Source organism: Saccopteryx leptura, chromosome 1 (assembly GCF_036850995.1).
Source record: "Saccopteryx leptura isolate mSacLep1 chromosome 1, mSacLep1_pri_phased_curated, whole genome shotgun sequence".
Taxonomy (NCBI): Eukaryota; Metazoa; Chordata; class Mammalia; order Chiroptera; family Emballonuridae; genus Saccopteryx; species Saccopteryx leptura.
Window position 1 is genome coordinate 12,293,521 of NC_089503.1, and position 19,556 is coordinate 12,313,076.

The following is a 19,556-nucleotide window of genomic DNA, read 5'->3' on the forward strand; positions in this document are numbered from 1 at the left end:
CTGGGCCAGGGCTATTCTGGAAGGCCTTTGCACTCCCCCACCTGTTTCAGGAGCCCAAGGGGCTTTTAAGACCATGGTCTCCCTTGCTTCCCTGCGCCTGGGCCCAGCCTGGGCAGAGCCTTCTCCGGGCTATGGTGGTGAGTCAGGGGCAGACTGTAAACAACTCGATGAAGCACTGGCTGTACCACCAAGGCCTGGCACTCGTCCTAGCAGTGCCGGGGGATCTAAAAGAAGACACGGATGGCTCCCACGCTCCCACTATGGAAAGGAGAAGGTGGACTAGAAACGGGGCTCCGGATTTGCATATCAACACGTGCACAGAGGGCTGCACTGCAGCCCCTCTCAGGAGGGGCCCCATTGGAACCTGGGGACTTGCTCAGTAAATGATCTGCAGAGGAGAGGTGGGATACCTACTGAGGGTTTAAAAGCCATCAAAAATGTATTGAGCACCTACTTTGTGACAGACACCTACACCCTGGAGAGCAGGAAAGGAGGAGCAGGGTAAGGGAAGGTGTGGGGTGTTGCTTCATTCATCCCTTGTGAGATAGTGTAGAACAGGGGTCCCCAAACTACGGCCCGCGGGCCGCATGTGGCCCCCTGAGGGCCATTTATCCGGCCTCCGCTGCACTTCCAGAAGGGGCACCTCTTTCATTGGTGGTCAGTGAGAGGAGCATAGTTCCCATTGAAATACTGGTCAGTTTGTTGATTTAAATTTACTTGTTCTTTATTTTAAATATTGTATTTGTTCCCGTTTTGTTTTTTTACTTTAAAATAAGATATGTGCAGTGTGCATAGGGATTTGTTCTTAGTTGTTTTTTTTTATAGTCTGGCCCTCCAGTGGTCTGAGGGACAGTGAACTAGCCCCCTGTGTAAAAAGTTTGGAGACCCCTGGTGTAGAAGGAGGGATCTTGACAGATGGGGAAACTGAGGCCCAGGAGAGCTGAGGATTGGCCTGAGGTCACACAGGGAGACGGGGCAGAGTTAAGTCCCAAGGCCTTGCAGGCTCAGAGGTGAGACTGGCCCCAATGTGGGCCATGTGGGGCCTCACAGCCACAGCACTGGTGGGGAGGGGCCCAGGGTCCCCAGGTCCCACAGCAGCAGAGGAGACTCATGGGTAAAACTAGGCTCTGAAGTCACTCTGCAGTCGGTTTCCGGGACCAGCCTCTGCGTCTCCCCATCTGTAAGTGGGCAGCTCTGTCTCCATGTTGAAGAGCCTCTTCAGGACCAAAGAAGGTGCTTCCTCACGCCCAGGAGCAGCCAGCTGGGGCCACCAGGACGGTCTGGCGCCTGAACACTCTCCCACTTAACCCACGGCCCCCGGTGTGGCGCTCTCGGAACTCCGAGCCACTCGCTCTCGGGCACCAGCGGCCTTGCTGCTGCAGGCTCAGACCGCGGGCGCTGACATTCCAGAGGCTTGCGCTCTGCGAAGTGAGCATTAGACACAGGTTACTTGGCACTGAAATCTGTGGCTGCCTCCTACACGCTGTTTGATCAGCTTCTATCGCCACCTCCCTCTGTGCGGCACCCTCAGGGCCTGGGGCAGCTTGTTTGCCTGCAGCCGATGGTGGGGGAGCAGCGCAGTGGATGGCGCAGAGCCCTGGCTGGGAGCTCCTGCCCGCTATGTTACCTGGAGCAAGACGCTTGCCCTTCCTGTTCTCACTTGGAAATGGTGATAATGTGACCTGGCTTCCCTGTCCAGTGCCCCCTTCACCAGTCCACTCCCAGGTACAGTCCCAGACTTACGACAAAGTAACCTATTCTTGGGTCACTAAACCAGCTGCCCCCCCCCACCCCAACCCATGACCCAACCTATAGTATTTGTCATTCAGACCCTTACCTCTTGCAGAACTTCCTAGGATCTTTTCTCCAAAGCTACCTCCTCCTCCTCTGAGCTCCCATCACACCTTGTCCAGGCTCACTCTGGACAGTGTCGTGGGCCACTGTGCATGTGGGTGCTCCATCGGGCTGGGGCTGGGTCTGGGTCTTATTAACCATTGGACCCCCTGCACAGGCCTGGGACATAGTTGATCTCTATAGATGTCCATTTGGCCATTCAGTCATTCAACAAACAGCCCTTAGGGCAAACTGTGCACCCTTCTCTACACTGGGTAGTAGGAGACAGACATTAGGAGCTAATAAGGCACAGCCTTACCCTCAAAGAGCTACTAGTCTGATGGGGAGAAACACAACAACATAGCAGGTGATTAGAACCCTGATGAGGGAAGCCCAGGAAGCAGTGGGAGCACACATCAGGGATATTTGACTCTGGGAAAACCAGGGAAAGCTTCCTGGAGGAGGCAACATCTAAACTAAGACTTGAAGGATCCATAGGAGTTAACCAGGTGGAGGAAAGCATTCCAGGAAGAGGGAACAGCCTAGGTAGAGGTCTGGAGTATAGGGGAAGCACAGTGTATTCTGGGAAATCTCAGTAGTTTGGCTGGTCTCTTTGCTTCTCCCTATTGCCTGGCTCTTTCCATGCTTCTAATAAAAGTAGAAATCATTCCCTTCCATTGGGTCATCTTCCCAAACCCCTATCCCTGCATGAAAAGGCCAGAGAACCCCCAGGAGACTGGCCACTTGCCCCATGCCCCCTCATTTGCCAGTCAATTCTCCACTCAGAGCCTCAGTTGCCTCACCTGTGAAATGGGTTGGAGCACTCTGGCCCATGTATTGTAGTTAATATTACGAGAGACCTAGAGGAGAGGAGAGCAGGCCAGGCCTTCCCCTGCCCAGCCAGTGGGTGCAGCCGGGCCTGGGGCCTGGCTTCGTCCACACAGTGGGATTGGAGGAGACCCTGGATGCCAGTGCCCGCCAGTCTGAGCCCAGGCTGTGGACCCGTCTCTCATCTCAGGAGTCTTCCTGGACTGCCTTCCTCCCAGCCACTTTGAATGGAAGATAAAAAAAGAAAAAAAAACACACAAATGATCCTCCCACAACCTGGTTGGTAGACGTGCCCACAATGAGAAATGCTTCCTGCTGAGCGTGGTCTCTGTGGCATTCCCACTTCCACCTGGCCCTACCTGCATGATCTTCTGGCTGCCTGCCCACTGTCTGCCCTAGCCCTGGACCAATGGGAGAGGGGTGGAGAAGACACCCCTCAGGGCAGGGCTGGGGACTCGGAGCCAGGGTGGGGATGCCATAGGGAACAGAAGGTGAAGGGACACCTCTGGGCCAGCTTGAGACAGGCCGGTGTTCCCTTCCTGGTTTATAGGGAGAGTGTGGGGTGGGGGTAGGAGAGAATGGGATGGGGGCGAGGGGCATGCGGCCCACGACCAGCTGACAAGCTGAGCCTGGCTTAATTCCCGGAAAGGGCTGGGCTCTCATGAAAGGCTCAACAAACTTACAGAACCAGATTGGCAGAGTCGGGGGGGGGGGGGGACATCAGAAATGGTCTTATCCAGTAACTGTGAAAACTGTGGCCCAGAGAGGGGCCTGGGCTTCCCCACAGTAACACAGCAAGTTAGAGGCGGCAGAGGCAGGACTAGAACTTGGGTCTTCTGAGTCCAGTCCCAGAGCTGGGACTTGCAGCTGGGATAGAAAGTAGAACCACCTTGAAGACGGTGGCAAAGCCAGGCTGGGCTATTACAGGGTCAGAGTCTAAGCCTGTCCCTGGCTTCTACTCCTCCCATGTGCTGTAAAGGTTTGTGCCGGGCAGGTTAGGATCCTGTCCCTCCAACCAGGGTGCAGTGGCAAGGAGAAGAGGGGTTTCTGCCCCATCGTCCAGGAAGCCAGACTTCCAGTCCTTCTGACATTCCAGAATTAGAGAAATGCTGGCAGGAACCTTTGGGATCATCTGTGGGTGACAGAACAGAGGCCCAGGGAGGGAAAGACTGTCCCAAAGCCCAGAGTCCAGTGAGTGGCCAATGCCCGTCTTCCAACTGCCAGTCCAGACTCTTCCCAGTGTATCCATGGTTAAGAGGTCAGGCTGTGGATGGGGTCTGACAGGCCTGGGCTCGAATCCTCGCTCTGCCACTCACTGGCTAGGGAGCCTCATTTCACTCCCTAGTGGCTCTGAACCTGTTACTCCATCTATAATAAAGTGGGGATCACAATACTGACCACATAGGGTGTTATAAGGATTTACTGCAATAACGTGAGCGCCACAGGGTTAGATGGTAGACTTGGCCTCACTCACCACCGTATTCCTAAAACCCAGAACACTGCCTGACACACAGCAGGCCCTCAATGAAAGGGAGGAGTTATTACCACTCTGCCAAGATACTTTTGGCTCAACATCACTAGTGGACAAATAAAGGAGTAACTTCTTTAATTCCGGAGTCCCCTGAAGGGAAGCGGAGGAGTCCGGCTGTTGCAGAGGGAGGCAGCCACTAGCCTAGAAAGAACTGCTGTGTCTCCTTAGACAAGTCTCCTGTCCTTCCAGTTTGGCTTCTGCCCACAGTCCATGGAGGGAATTCTAAGCGATGACTGAAGTCACCCCGGCTCTGGGAACGGCTCCTGGAGCCTGAGCCACGGCCCTGCCCGCGGGCACTGACCCTTTCCCCATGGGGCACCCAGACTGGGGAGGGGAGAGGCAGAGTGGACACAGGGGGTGGGGATGGCGCGGCAGCTGGTCTCTGCCAGGCTCCTGGAAACCCGGGCACTGACCCTTTCTCCGTGGGGGGCACCCAGACTGGGGAGGGGAGAGGCAGGGTGGACACGAGCACTGACCCTTTCCCTGGGGGGCACCCAGACTGGGGAGGGGAGAGGCAGGGTGGACACACGGGGTGGGGATGGTGCAGCAGCTGGTCTCTGCCAGGCTCCTGGAAACCCGGGCACTGACCCTTTCTCCGTGGGGGTTACCCAGACTGGGGAGGGGAGAGGCAGGGTGGACACGAGCACTGACCCTTTCCCTGGGGGGCGCCCAGACTGGGGAGGGGAGAGGCCAGGTGGACACGAGGGGCAGGAATGGCGCGGCAGCTGGTCTCTGCCAGGCTCCTGGAAACCCGGGCACTGACCCTTTCCCCATGGGGTACCCAGATTGGGGAGGGGAGAGGCAGGGTGGACGCACGGGGCAGGAATGGCGCGGCAGCTGGTCTCTGCCAGGCTCCTGGAAACCCGGGCTCCATTCGGCTGCCAGCTTGCAGGACACACGAGTGATCAGGACAGCCAGGCATCGGCGCCAGCCCCTGCCAGGCCTGAGAACCAAGCTCACAGCGGATGCTGGCTGGGTCATCGAGGGGCTGAGCTTGCTGCGCACTCCATTGGCCCCACCTCTGCTCCGGTCTTCCCGCTACCTGGCATTTGGCAGCTGCCTCCCCGCGCCTCCCGCCAGGCATCTGGGAATGCTGAGAAACATTGTGGATCTCATAATGGACCATGGAGCCCATTCTGGCCATTAGCTCCCGCTCCTCGCAGGCCCCTTGTGAGGGAGGCTTTATTGCTACCTCCAGGTTGCGGCGGGGTGGTTGAATGAGGACGGCTCCGGGAGCGAGTACCCAGATGGGCGTGGCCAAGCCGGCCCCACTGCCAGGCGGTGAGCCGCTCCCACGGTGCCAGCTCCCATCCCACAGTCTTTCCGTGGTGTGTTGCCAGCCCACTGGAGAAGGGCAAGGCCACATTGCCCCCATGAACCCTCCTGTTCACTCCCTACACAGATATACACACACACACAAGGGACACCCCCTTGGCATAGCCCCCTATCTCACAGCTTCCGGGGAGGGGCTAGCCAGGGGGTGATTTTCTAGGGGATCTCAATGGCCCAGACCGAGAAGTCGGCAAGTCCAGCAAGCTCTGAGTTCTGGAGAGAGAAAATAACATCCTGCCCTGACCCCGTGGAGGAAACGGCTTCCAGGGGCCAGGGAGGAAACACAGGAAGGGCCAGGCTGGGGAGGAAGTCTAGGTTGGGGCCTGCGGGGGAGGTGCCGACTCCAGCCCTTGTGTCCTGGCCTGCGCTGGTGGGCTCCGCTGGTGGGTGAGGGGTGGCCAGGGGCCCTGGCTGTGGGCTGAGTTAGCGACTGTGCTGGGCAGCATGCCGGCTCCGTGCCCAGCTGACACTGAGAGCTGGGTCTGCCAGGGCCCCCAGCTCCATGGTGAGAGCTGAGCACTGGGGGTGAGCCACAGAGTTTTTCTGGGCAGTGGCGGGGTGCAGAGATCTGACGCCAGCCTGCTGACCCCCTCTCCTGGGCCGCAGGGGCCGAGAGCAAACTCCCCCTCCCCCTCCGCTCCCGCCTTCCCCTCCACTTACTTACCAAGCCCTCCTCCACGCCAGGCAACAGGTCCAAAATAGCACAGCACACAGGGCTCTCTGCTGCCATTGCCCCTATTTCACAAGTGAGAAAGCTGAGGCGTGGGGACATTAAAAGAAATCTTGCCCGAGGTTACACAATAAGTGACTCGTGGAAAAGAATTCAAACATTGGCCGCCTGCCTGCACAGCCCCTGTTGGTAACTAGAATGCTGAGGACGGGATGAGACCTCTCCTCGTGGAGCGTGGGGTGGGTGGGCAGCTGGCCTGGGCCAGCAGGGGGCAGAGGCTTGCTGCTGCGGACCCTTTCATAGCTGCCCCCGTTGCTCCCGGGACGACTTCCCACCACCGTGCCTCTCGCCCTGTCCCAGCCTCCCCCAACCCGACTCTCAGCTGCTGACCTTGTTTCCCACTTCCCGAAGACAATCTAGACTCTCCAGATTCGTGTGGGCACAGCCACCCTCACCGGCATCTGCACCCACACGTTCTTCCTCCCCAGTCCCACGAGACATGTCACCCACGCTGCCGCCCGCACTGGGCCCCGGAGCTCAGCTCCCCGTGCTGCTCGAGGGCCTGGGTCCAGCATGCCCGTCCCCCACACTCTGTCCCTCCTGCATCCTCTATTTCACCCTCTCCACCAGATCATCCCCATCTTCCCATCAGGGAACAGACTCCCAGTTCTTCCTCTCATCTAACACAAAGCTGCCTGGATCCCACTTTCCCTGCCAGCTCTCCTCCGTCTCTCCCCTGCTCCCCTCTGCAGAGAAGCTCCTGGGAGTAGTCAGTCCACTACCTTCCCTTCCTCTCTTCCTGTTCCTCTCAAACCCATTCCAATCGGCTGTCCTCCCCCTCCTCACCCCATCAAAAGTGCCCCGGTCAACAACATCTCCTATGGCTCAGTTCTCCGTCTTGCAGCATTTGACACAGTCTGGCGCTCCCTTCCCCCGAAGCACACTTTCCACTTGGCTTCCCGGCCAGCTGTTGTGCTCACTTGGTTTTCTCCAACCTCTCTGGACGTTCCTTCTGAGTCTCCACAGCTGATTCTTGCTCTCCTCATAAGCCCCTCATTGTGGGGTACCCCAAGCCCAGTCACCGAGCCTGGCCTCTGTCTGTACTCACTGCCGTGATCATCTCACAGGTCTCATGGCTTTAGGCGTCACATGGGTGCCATTGACTCCCAGACCCATCCCTCCAGCCTGGAACCCAGAAGTCCAGGTGTCTCCTCCACACCTCCTCCCTGGAACAGACTGCTCCACTCGGTCTTGCAGGAACCTGAGCGCCTGCCCTCCCGTGTACAACTTGCTCTAACACGTGCCTTCTCCACAGGAGCATCACCTCTCCCAAGCGGGTGAAAATTAGTTCTTGGAGGGGACAAAAATTCTTGGATATTGCCATGGTCTGTGACACTCTGAAGAGCCAAAGTATATAAGCATATATACATTATAACTGCACTATTAAAATTGGGGCGGGGGTGTTAATTGAAGAAAAAAATTCTAGAAAGTGTCCTTGGGGGTTTTGGGGTAGGCGATAATGAAAAAAAGATTGAGAAATGTTGCTCTAACACCAACTTCCCATTCCGGTCAATGGCAGTCCTAGTCTTCCATTGCTCAGACTGAGAGCTTGGAGGTGAGGTCACCTCCTCCCTTTCTCTCACAACCCACATCCAATCCATCAGGAAATCCTGTTGGTTCTGCCTTCAGAATAGATGCAAAATCCAATCACTCCCCACCACCTCCGCTGTATCTACCCTGCTCTGAACCACCTCATTTCTGGCCTGGATTATTGCAACAGCCTCCTAACAGCCCCGGCTCCCTCACTACAGCCAAAGCACGCTAGAAACTCCCCATCTCCCGAACCTCTTACAGTGACCCATGACCCCCTCCCCGCTTCCTCTCCTGACTTCCTCTGCGATGCCTCCCTGCCTCCCCCACTTTGCTCCAGCCCACAAGCCTCCTTGCTGTTCCTCCAGCTTTCCTGACACAACAGTTCCACCTCAGGGCCTTTGCTCTGGCTGTTCCCTATCTCTGGCCCACTGTTACCCAGAGAGCCACAGTGCTGAACCCCTCCCTCAAGTCTCTGCTCAGACGTCACCTTCTCTGAGGCCAACCTTGACCTCCCTGTCTTTATGTTGCAATCCATCCCCAGCATTCCAGAAAACCCTTGTTTCTCCCTACCCTTTATTTTTCCACAATATTCATCACCTTTCAACATACAATGACATTTACTTATTTTGCTATTGCTGATTGCCCGTCTCTCCTGCCAGATGCCAGCTCCCAGAGGGCAAGGGTCTTCGTTCTGGTCACTGCTGTACTTCCAACATGAGAAGAGTGTCTGGCACATAGTAGGTGTGTCTGAGACCCCCTGGACGCCCAAGCCAGGCCAATCTCCCCACTTTTGCACTTGCTGTTCCCTCTCTGAAATATGCCCCCACACTGTCCTTCAGACAGTTTTCTCACCCTAAGAACCCTTTCAAAGACGACTTTGCCCCTCTAGTTAAGTTAGGTCAGGAAGGTTCTGCCTGTCAGACAAGGAGCAAGCCTCTCCCCCAAAGCAATGGGGGCCCATGGGAGGGCTTTGAGCTGAAAAGCAACATGGTAACACTTGTGCTTTGGTGCCCATAGGACAGTGGCAGGAAGGAGAGCCACTTGGAGCCAGAGGAGGGGATACAGAGAGAGCCAATGAGAAATGCGAGGACCTAGGCTAGGGCAGTGGGTGGGGGTGGGGGTGGGGTGAGAAGGATTGGAGAGAGAACCAGAAGCATGGCGGGGGGGGGGGGGGTGGCAGTCAAGCCTTGTCACCAATTCAATGTGCAGGCAAGGAAAAAAGGGTGGGCGGTAACATGCCGAGATGTGTCTGATTGACGGGGAGGGGGGGGTGGGAGGGGCAGCACACTAGCCAGGTGCAGGGAATGGGCGGGAGCCCACATCGGAGGGGGTGAGGAGGGTTATGGTAGGAGCTTTCCTCTTCCCGCATTGCAGCCTTCATCCCCTTCTCCTGGGGGCATCTTGTGCCCCGACACTTCTGGCCATAAAGGGAGAAGCCCACGGTAACCTGGAGAAAAGTGGGGCTTCCCCCGGAGAACCCAGGTCTTGGAACTGGGATGGAAGGGAGGGGCCCACCTGGGGATTTTTCAGAATACAGGCCTGAAGCCTGGGCCCCAAAATTTACAAGGAAACTTCCGGCTGAAAATCCACACATGCCTCACTTTCTGCATGGCCTTGTTTGGCCAGAAAGACAAACAGGACAGGGAGTGGCCGTTGTGACATGATGGGGACTCCTGAGCTCAGCCGAGGGTGTGGAGGGCAGGAGAGAACGAGGGTCCGACAGAGCATTTCCCTGGAAGAGTCAGAGACAGACGCTCCCGCATCTTCATGTTGCAGGTGGGGAAACTGAGGCCTAGGGAGGGAATTGAGTTATCAGAGGGTATGCTTGATTTTCCCAAGGGAAAATTGAGGTTTCTGGAAAGGAGTTACTTGTCCGATGACTAATAGTATCTCTCTCACGCGCGCGCGCACACACACACACACACACACACACACACACAAATATATAGATACTTTCTTTCTGAAAGTTCAGAGGCCTGCATCTCATGAGCTCATTTGCCCATAAGACACTCTCTCTGGGATGGGCAGCAGGGCCACTTTGTGCAAATGTGGTGACAATGCTCTGCCATTGTCCTCCCCTCTCTACCTCTTCTCCTTTGGTCTGTATTATGTGCCATTTCTTCTCCCATCCGATTTATTTCAGCAAGACTTAAAGCGGTTCCCTCTTGGTGCAAAGTCTCGGCATTTGGGGAGCTACTGGATTTTTCCAGGGCCGAAGTCATTGTTCTGTCTTCTATGGTTTTAGCGTACTTTGTTCACACCCACACACAGAGACTGTTTCTATAGACCCACAATCCTCCTGAAGGGCAAGGCTTCGTCTTGCTCGACCTGACCTTCTGTCCCAGTGCCGAGGCCAGGGTCCGGCACTCAGGGAACTGAGAAAGGCTTGCCCAGGCCGGACTTCCCTGTGAACATACCCTGAGCACCCCTCCATTTGTGCGCTTGTCCCACTGTGTGCCAGTTACCCGGACACTTGTCCCACTGTGTGCCAGTTACCCGGACACTTGTCCCACTGTGTGCCAGTTACCCGGAGGAGAAGCCCGACCAGGGGTCCTGTACATGCCACACCGAGCACAGAGGAGCGTGTCTGTTGGGTGGAGCAATTAAAAAATGAGTGAAAGAAGAAAAAAGTGAACAAAGGAAGATGAGGATGGATAGTAACGGGCAGTCCTTAACTTTGAAGAGCTCCTGACCCATTGCATGGGTGGGGGGCAGTAGGCAGGGCAGGGGCAGGACAGGAAAGGCACACAGGTACCACTGACCTAGACAGTCCCATCAGAGCAGTGCGGAGGAAGTACCGTGGGGCTCAGAGAGAGTTCAAACTCACCTGGGAGGATCCGGGGCAGCTCCCTGGAGGAAGTGGCATTTGAGGTGGGCTTTGAAGGCTAGAAACACAGCAGAAACTCAGGAAGAGCCTTAGGCTAAAGGAAGGTCATTGGACAAGACACGGAGCACAGGGCATTATACTGGTGAGGACTCCATGTCAGGCGTAGTTTCTTACCTCTCATTCCACAGGCCGTGGGGAGCCACCAAAGGCCCGGGGGGCGTGTTGCTGGGAGCAGCATGATCAGATTACTAGACAATCACAGTGAAAGAGGGCACCGGACCAGAATGGAGGAGCAGGCAACCATTCAGGATCCGCTGCTGAGGTGGAGCGCGAGAAAGCTGCGGGTGTCTGACTTAGAGAGGCAGCGGCCAAGTTTGAGCTGAGGGTGTGAGAGGCTCCCCGAGGACAGCTCTGAAGGGCCCGGAAACTGATCTGATGTGGAGGGACAGCAGTGGGAGGCTCGGGGAACTGATCTGGAGCTTGGCAGAGTAATGAGGCCTGAAGGGGCATGGCGAGACCCCAGGAAGGGGCTGCTTCCCAAGGAAGGTGATGGATTCACTCCACCGGGGTGCAGAGGCTGCAATAAGAAGGCAGATGCCAGCTTGGGAGGGAGGGCAGGGCCCCAGAGGCAGAGCTAGGAGTTGGGCTAAAGCGGAAGCTAAAGTCGTGGGAGTGGATGAGCATGCAGGAGGGAGTGTGGGGTGGGAAGGAAGGTGACAGCTAAGCACAGAGCCCTGAGGAATGCCCACAATTGGGGGGAGAGGTAACACAAAGAGAGGTGATCCAAGAACAAAGGGGGAGTGGTCCCCAATCGTCTCCCTCTTTCCAGTGCTGCCCCCACCTCTGCTTCCCCCGCAGCCTCCATGAGTTGGGCTAAACAGGGATGAAGAGCTGGCCCTGGCCAGAGCCTGCCCATCTTCAGGAAAGTTCCAAGTGGAAAGGCAGCGAAGCCCAGTGGTTAAGTGCTTGGGCTCTAGACCTGGTCACAGAGCTGGGGTGGGACTCCCAGCTGCCCCTCTCCTCACCCCTTCCGGTTGTGTGACCTCGGGTAAGCCACGCCCTCTGATCCTCAGCCTCGTCTGCCTCCGGAGGGGATCACAACTGGACTTCTTCATCCGGCTGCTGTGACTGTTAAGTGGGATAATGGGTGTTATGCACTTGGCACTTGGGCCTGGCAAGCCCTCAGAGCGCAATAAATTGTGGCTGCTGCTATTATGGTTATTACAGGGCCGGGACTGGATTCTGGTGCTCCGTCTGGCTGGGTCAATGAGCCCAGCAGCGCCCGAGCCCTTAATGAGGAAGGGGACCTAAACTCGCCCATCTCCTGTTATCCTCCGAAGCACAGAGCCAGGCATCGTGGAACTGGGGCAGTCACAGCTCTCTCAGCGGTGATAAGCCTACACCAGCTGAGAAGTGGGGCCTCCACCCCCACTGCTGTCTTCAACTCCATTCAACTCCAGCTGGGTCGCAGGGATGGGGGCCTTGGGCGCAGGGCTGGGGCTCCTTCGGGGCGTGTCAACCCCCTTCCGCTGGAGGCACTGGTACTTCCTTTTCTGCAGCGAGCGTGGACGTGGACGAATCCACTTTCTGCACACAGTAATTCTCCAGCTCACTCCAGCTCGGGCTCCGGAGCGCCCCCTCCGCGCACGCGCATCCCCGCCCAGGCCCCCACCCCGCCGGGACCTCTGCGTGCTCTGGGTGGGTCCGCCAACTTGGCAAGAAGCAAGGCAGCGCTCGGGGTGTCCGTCGGGTGGTGGTCCTGAGCCCAATGCTTCATCCCCTACCCTACTCTCCCCCCAGCCACCCCCACACAAGGATACCCCTGCTGGGGCCCTGGAGGAGGAGTGGTCCCGGCTGTGTTGGGGGCTTGCAGAGTGGGTCTTCGCCACTCGAGTAAATGTGTTCTGGCTTCTGTCCCTCAATCACCGACGCCTGTACCAGGCAGGCGTTTCCGAAGCCTGTTTCTTCTTCTCAGCCTCAGGCTAAGGGGTCTCATTTACTGGACGCTGGAAAGAGGTTAACAGGTCCTGCGGGCCTCATGCCCATCAGTGCACCCTCAGTTGGGTAAGAAGAAGGAGGTTGTTGTGCCCGAGTCTGGGGTGCACTTAACTCAGAGCCCATCCTACCTGGACCTGGCAGGGGCTTCCTGGCAGGAGAGGGGCTGGACTGAAGCAGCCCTCTGCCAGCTGGGCTCAGGTCGGGCGTCCTGCAGCGGCAGGCAGAGCCTTCTAGCACTAGGAGGGCCCATTAACTAGGCCACCACTGGAGGTGGGCAGTGGCAGCTGGAGCTGACCGGCGTGGGTCTCCGCGGAATGTGGCCACAAAGGCCAAGGCTTTGAACAATCCACAGAAGGTTTCTGCAATATCAAAAGAGCTCTTAGTCACTAATATATGGGGGGAGAGGGGCTGTTGGCGAAAAAAACCTCTGCTTGGTTCCCATCAGCAGCGGATCAAAAAGCATTTGGTCAAAGAACCTTTAAATACCTTGAAAGGCGGGTGAAGCCTGTTCCTAGGCTCCAAGCGGATTGAACCGCTGGTCTGAACACTCCACACACAGGGAGCGCTGGGGGAAGGGGCTATGGAAGCAGAAATGTGGGGGATAGACCACAAGCCTACCCCCACCACGACCCGACCCGAGAATCACCTGTGTGGAGGGTGCGTAGGGCAGAGCACTGGGCTCAGTCAGAGCTGGAAGTGACCACATAGGCCTCTAGGACAGGGATTTCTATCTGAAGCCTGTAAGAGTCCGCCACCCAATTATGGGAAATATCACATCTATATATGGGCGTGCATTTTTCTAGGGAGGAGAGGTCCATGGGGTTCATTAGATTCCCAAAGGATTCCAAGGCCAAATCAAGATTAAACACCAACATGCTTATGGTATAGACTGGCAAACTGAGGCTCAGAAGGATTGCGTGATTTATCCCAGGTCATTCGGCTTGTAAATGGACAAGCCAAAGTGCTTCCACCGTGCGTCCTGATAAGAACACCTCTCTCGTCCGCTGGCTCTCCGTCAGCCTCAGGGTCCCAGAGTTGCACAAGAGTAAGAACAGGGAGGGGTGTTTCAAAACAGGGGTCTAATGCCTAGATTCTGACTGAGGCTGGAACTGTCCCACGCAGGGGCTGCCCAGAAGGGAGACCAGCTTTCATCTATGGGGAGTGCCAGGATGAGCACAGAGAGAGACTCAGGGCTTGAGTCTAGGAGGGGAGGAGGTTACACGGAGAAATTAGGGCGTGGCTAAGATTGGGGAAGGCGTTTCTGGTAAGAGAATGTTTCTGGCCCCTGCAACATGACCTGAGGATGAGGAACAGGGACCCGGGCCTATGGAAGGTCAGCCTGGGGCAAGGTCCTTCATGCCTGGGGTCATCCCTTTGGAGTCAGGAAGGACACTCAGCCTTTGCCTAGCCATCTCTCCAGTGTTCTCTCACATACTGATGTGGTGCAACGACTTAGTCCTATTTTATGGATGAGAAAACTGAGGCCCAGAGACATCAGTAAACAGTCGAGGCCAGATAGCTAGCTAGCGGCAGAGGCAGGACCAGAGTTCGAGTCTAGGATTCTTGCCAGGACACTGTGGGCCAGACCTGCATCTGTAGTATCAGTCCTTTCAAAGCGCAGCTGGGCAGAAGTGTGACCTGCGTGGGCCCTGGGTGGGCCTCGAGATTCAGTGGTTCCTGGGTCTTCTGCAGAGAAGAGGTGGTTGATCAGCAAGCATTGATTCGGTCTCCATTGTGATGAGGTGGGCACAGAGGTGGCAGCAGCTGCTTCTAGGAGTTGGCTGTTGCGTCCTTCCTGGGGAGGCGACTTCTGTGAATTTTATGCTTTTACCTTCTCCAGACTCTTGCCCTCAGCAGAAGAGGGAAGGGAAGCTGGGGTGGGGCAACTGCAGGGACAGGGTGGCAGAGCCGTCCTCGCTCCCACTCGAGCACAACAGCGGGTCCTTCGCAGCTGTCTTCTGCTGTCCCTCCTGGATCAGGCGAGCGCTCAGCCTGCGTCTCTCGCCTCATGAATGGTGGCAAGGAAAGAAGTGCGTTTGTTCTGTCACGTGAACTGCACAAACAGCTTTCTCAGCACTTTTATTAATAATTCAGCCACAGCCAAGGGGGTGGGCTGGGGGGGACAGGAGCCTTGCAGGACAGCAGCATTAGAGACCGTGCCCGGCAGAAGCCGGAAGGGAACCCAGGAGTCTGCCTCTCAGCCGTGGCCTAGCAACAAAGCCAGGCAGCCTCAGGGGCCCTGTTGGGAAGAGTGCGCACCTGGCATCTGCTCCTGAGGGACAGAACGTCCTTCCCTACTTCGAGTCCCTTCCGAAGCTGACCCAGGACACCTGCGCCTCTATGATAGCACCAAATTGGAAACAGGCCCGAGGGTCCACAGGAAGCAGTGGCAGCCCTGGGGGAATTAGGTGCTGCCAGCATTTCCTGACACGTCATGGAACCGAGGACACAGGGGCCAGCAGCTTCACAGAAGGAGAAGGCCTCTCTGGGGCGGGAGAGGCAGAACAAAAGGCCCAGGCCCTCACCTGCGAGGGATGGGACCTGAGGGCAGGACACGGGTATTCACACCCTCTGACCTCCTTTCTCCGAGGATCTGCTCAATCCCAGACTTCATGTCCTGCCTGTGCTCCATACTCCACGAGTGCTCAGAAGATAGGAACTCACAGTTGGCTTGGTTCTCACTGATTCTCCGGAAGGAGAGAATAGCCTTCAAATGCAGCAGAATGGTTTGCGGTTAGACATCTGGAAGAACTTCCTTGACAGTCAAAACATGGAAATGAGAATATGTGGTGTCTCTCTTAAGGATAAACAACTAACTATAAAGGCATTCAATATCTGTCAATAAGTTCAATTCTCCATGTAGCATTTTAAGTGCTTTATTTATATCATCTCGTTTAGTCTTTATAATAGTAGAAGGGATTAGGTGCTATTATTATCTCCATTGTATGGATGAGAACACAGAGGCCCAGAGGTGTCAAGTAGTCTGCCCAGAGTCACACAGCTATGCATAACAGAACTACACTAATCTGTATTCTTTCCTCTTTCCAATGACTCTGCATCCTCTAGACAAAGTGACTGAGGCCCAGAGAAAGGGTGTCTTCAAAGCTTTTACTGCATCAGTGATTCAGGCAGGAAATAAAAAGGTTTTCAATGCCCCAGAGCCTCAGTTTCCATAACAGAATCTCTTGGGGTTTAACTGATATGTTTGACGGATGCTCCAGTTCTGATATTCTGGAACAATGGTTGTCTGATGAGTGCTGGCAGTGAATGAGATTGGGATTTTCATTTCTGCCAGGGACAGGCTGGACGCTCTTGGATGGGAGCAGCCATAGGTCTTCTTGTGAGTCTCACAGTGATATTGGCAAAAGGCTGGGAGTCAGGACCAAAGGTTCTATTCCTAGCTCTCTCATCAATCCCCTGGGTCTTTACTCTGGGGTCTTTAGCTCCCTGGGTCAATTCCTTCCCCTCTAGAGGCCTTATCTTCACCATCTGTCACCTGAGGGGTGGCCTAGGTCATCTCTCAGATCCATTCCCCCACCACCACTGAAAAACTCTGTGAATCTGGATGCTTATAAAGATCTGTTGAGATGCAGTGATGAATTCTGCTATCCCCCTCTGGACTCTCAGGATGATGGGTGGGGAGATTCCTGAACAGAGAACATTTCTGTGTGGTGCCTGTTGATGGGGGGAGTCTCGGGAGGGTGAGGGAGGGAGGATTGGGGGGCGAGGAAAAGGTACACTATTGGCTCTTTACTAGGACAATGAGAGAGGCAGCTGTGGGAGGGAGTGGGAACAAGCTAAGCTGGAGACCCTGAGGTCCCAGTCGTTGGCTTGGCTTTCTGTGGTTTGCCAAAAGAGGGTGTGTGGATAGCTCCTGGATTCTTGGCTGTATGTGGGTATATGAAACGTAATAGCCCTTGACCAGGGGATGAGGGCTGAGATTTATGGCCACTGAGGAATTGTGGGCTAGAACCTACAAATGCCTCTTTTCCTTCCATTTTTAATTAGAACATTCAATCCAACGAAATCTGTTCTCCACCGGAACAATCTTCATGAAGGTTTGCTTGGCCCCATGTGCATTCAAGGGAATGGTGCGTGTGTGTGTGTGTGTGTGTGTGTGTGTGTGTGTGTGTGTTGGGGGATACTGGAGCCGAGGTTTGTCCCTGTGGGTGCTGGCTGCCCGCTGCGCTGTGGGAAGGTGGAGGTGTGGCTGGGTGTGAGCTGTGCAGTATAAAATCAGTTCAGTGGATTTCTCAGGGTGGGAGGAGGAAGCCTTGACTCTGGAAAGCCTGGCTCATCTGTGAACTGCTTTCTCAGTGGAGGGATGGGCGGATGCTGTAGCAGGCCTGGGATCACACCTTCCTGCTGACCCCCTCCAATTCAGGGTGGGGGCAGGCTGTGTGCCGCTTCAGCGTCTAGCTGCTGGTGTGGGAGGTGTGTTTGTGTGCCTTGCGTGGGGTGGTGGTGGTGTCGTTAATCAGGTGTGTAGGTGTGTGCAGGGAGGTCTCTGTACCTGAAACCACCGATAGGTTTTGTTCCAGGCCCCTCAAATGCTAAGGGAAAGGGCCCTTCTCTTCTCTGCCACAGAATCAAACAGTTCCAGTTCTGCAGAGAAAGAAGAACCAGGGTTCATCTGATTGGGACTGAGCTGAGCTGACAGGGGGGCAGAGAGGGCCGAGAGAGTCCCAGGTTTGTAAGGGCAAGGAGAGATTTCCTTCCTACACACGGAAGCAATGTCAAGGAAAATAAGGGCGGGGCGGGTAGATGAGCACAGGCTGTAAGGTTTGTTTTCTTCTTCTAAGCTTTAGACTGGGTTAAGTGGCGAGAGTCACTAGGTCTAGTCTAGGGCGATCCTAGACTTTTCGGTTCCATATATGTGCAAGCTTGAGAGGTGGCCAGAGTAGAGGATCCAGGCTCAGCCTGGCAAAAAATTCCACTCCTCGTTTTTGCACACACCAGCCCGTCTCCCTCGGACCGTCGCGGTTTGGAGGCCCGAGCTGACGCCCTCGAGCCGTCACCAAGTGGAAAACCTGGACAGGATTTCCACGCCTTTTGAAGCGGAGTCAAAAAACACCTCGGAGGAGGTGGCGGGCTCCGCGGCCCTGCCGGATTCGAAGCCGCTGCTATCAGGAACGCACCGGCCGAGTGGGCCGCGCAGTGCGACGGGACCCGCAGGCTCTAAGAACGCAGCCGGAGTGCGCCGTGCCCTCCCCACGGGGGCTGCAGGCAGGCGGGACGCGGGGCGGCGGCGGTGCCCTCGGGGCGGCTCCGGGCGGCGGCGGGCGCGGGCTGCAGTGCGGCGCGCGGCCGGCAGCGGGCAGCAGCGGGCGGGCGGCGCCGGCGGTGCCCCGGGCGCGCTCACACACGCGCTCTCACACACACACACACACACACGCGCGCACACACACACACACGCACACACACGCACGCACGGCCTCGTATACACACACACACGCACACACGCACACACACACGCTCCGGCGCGCACACGCGGCGCGCAGGCCGGAGGGAGGAGGCTCGGCGGCGGCGGCGGCAGCGTGCTCGGAGGGCGGGCGGGAGGGCTGGCGGGCGGCCCCCGCTCCCCGGCTCCGCGGCTCGGTGCAGCCCGCGCGGCCCCCGCCCTCGGACCCGCCCCCGGGGGTCGCCGGGCCCCATGCCCTGCGGCGGCGGCGGAGCAGCGCGCGGCTACGGGCGGCTCTGAGGAGCCCGGAGGGAGCCGGCGACGAGGGGACCATGTACCGGGACCCGGAGGCAGCCAGCCCAGGTAAGCGCGGCCCCGCGCGGGCTGGGCGCCCTACGCCGGTGGGCAGGACGGCGGCAGCGCGGGCGCCGTCTCGGAGCCCCGTCCCTGGGCCGCCAGAGCCGCGGAGACTTACCCCCGGGGTCATCGCAGCCCGGGGGCGCGGGCTGGAGCGACCGCGGCTCGGACCCCGGCCCCCGTAGTCTGAGCACCGCCGGGCTGAGTGCCCGGCGCCGGCTTCGCAGTATCCCCACAAGGACCTCCTCCCACCGCCACCACCCCCCGGCCCCAGCAGCCCAAGGACAACGTGTGTGGCGGAGCGAAGAGCCGCTGCCCCCGCAGGAGCCGGCCGGTGCCCTCAGGCATGCCCGGGTCCCCAGCACCAGTGTCATGAAAGGGGAGATGCCAACGTTGGGGGACCCCAGGACAGGGATCCCGGGAAGCTTTTAACCAAGGTTGCAGGCACTGGGGAGCGAAGTGACATCGGCAGTGCCAACTGTGAATTGAGAGGGTGCCAGGGGGCAGGTGGGAATCTGGTGCAGCAGCAGGGGATGGGGCTGCTGGGGAGCCGCAGAGCGTTGAGGAGGGAGGCAGGAGGACCCGAGGGAAGGAGAGCCGACATCCATGAGCATGGGGGTGCCAGGGCAATGTTCTCCTGGGCTTGGGGAGGGGGGAAGCCGAGAACCCCAAACTCACTCCAGTCCTGTCGGAGACGGAGGGGGAGGGGCCGTGCTCTCTGCATCTCTCCCGAGCTGGAGCCCGGGGAGTGGCCTGGAGCCCACGTCTGCTCGGCATCCTGGAAGCCTGGCGTCCTGGCAGCCAAGCCCAGAACCTCTCTTCCTTTCTTGGGCAGTTGGTTCTGCCATTTCCTCGGGCTCCCGATGCCTCCTTGTGCAGTGCCCACCTGTAGGCAGGTCCCCTGCAGTTCTTGCCCAGGCTGGTCTCAGCTCCCTCCGGGGGTGCCCGCCCCAGGCCAGCACTCCCACTCTGCCAGTTCTGGCAGCAGCGTCTCAGTTCCTGGGTTTCTCTCTGATGCTGAAAGCACCAACCCCCCAGCCTGAGGACTTGCACCCAGAAGAGAGTCCCTGGGCTTCCTGACTCCGGTATCCTGGGGGTGGAGGTCTGGGGGAGGGACCAGCTCTAGGATGACCCTCCACAGAAGGGACCTAGGACCCCACGGCTTTTGAGGGCTGTCCAGTGGACG

At 57.4% G+C, this 19,556-nt stretch overlaps 1 protein-coding gene across 8 annotated transcripts in view; it reads left to right on the forward strand.

Annotated features, from left to right (window-relative positions):
* The first annotated feature begins 17,588 nt into the window (after window positions 1-17,588).
* Window positions 17,589-19,556, forward strand: part of SYT7 (synaptotagmin 7) — a 63,907-nt gene continuing 61,939 nt past the window's right edge. For 7 of the 8 annotated variants that reach the window (XM_066360812.1, XM_066360829.1, XM_066360821.1 and 4 more), the window contains exon 1: window positions 17,633-18,376. In XM_066360812.1, the coding sequence (XP_066216909.1) occupies window positions 18,346-18,376 (31 nt within the window). In that variant the 5' untranslated portion in view covers window positions 17,633-18,345. Of the gene's footprint in view, window positions 18,377-19,556 lie in introns of all 8 variants that reach the window. The other variant, XM_066360807.1, reaches the window with a different exon arrangement.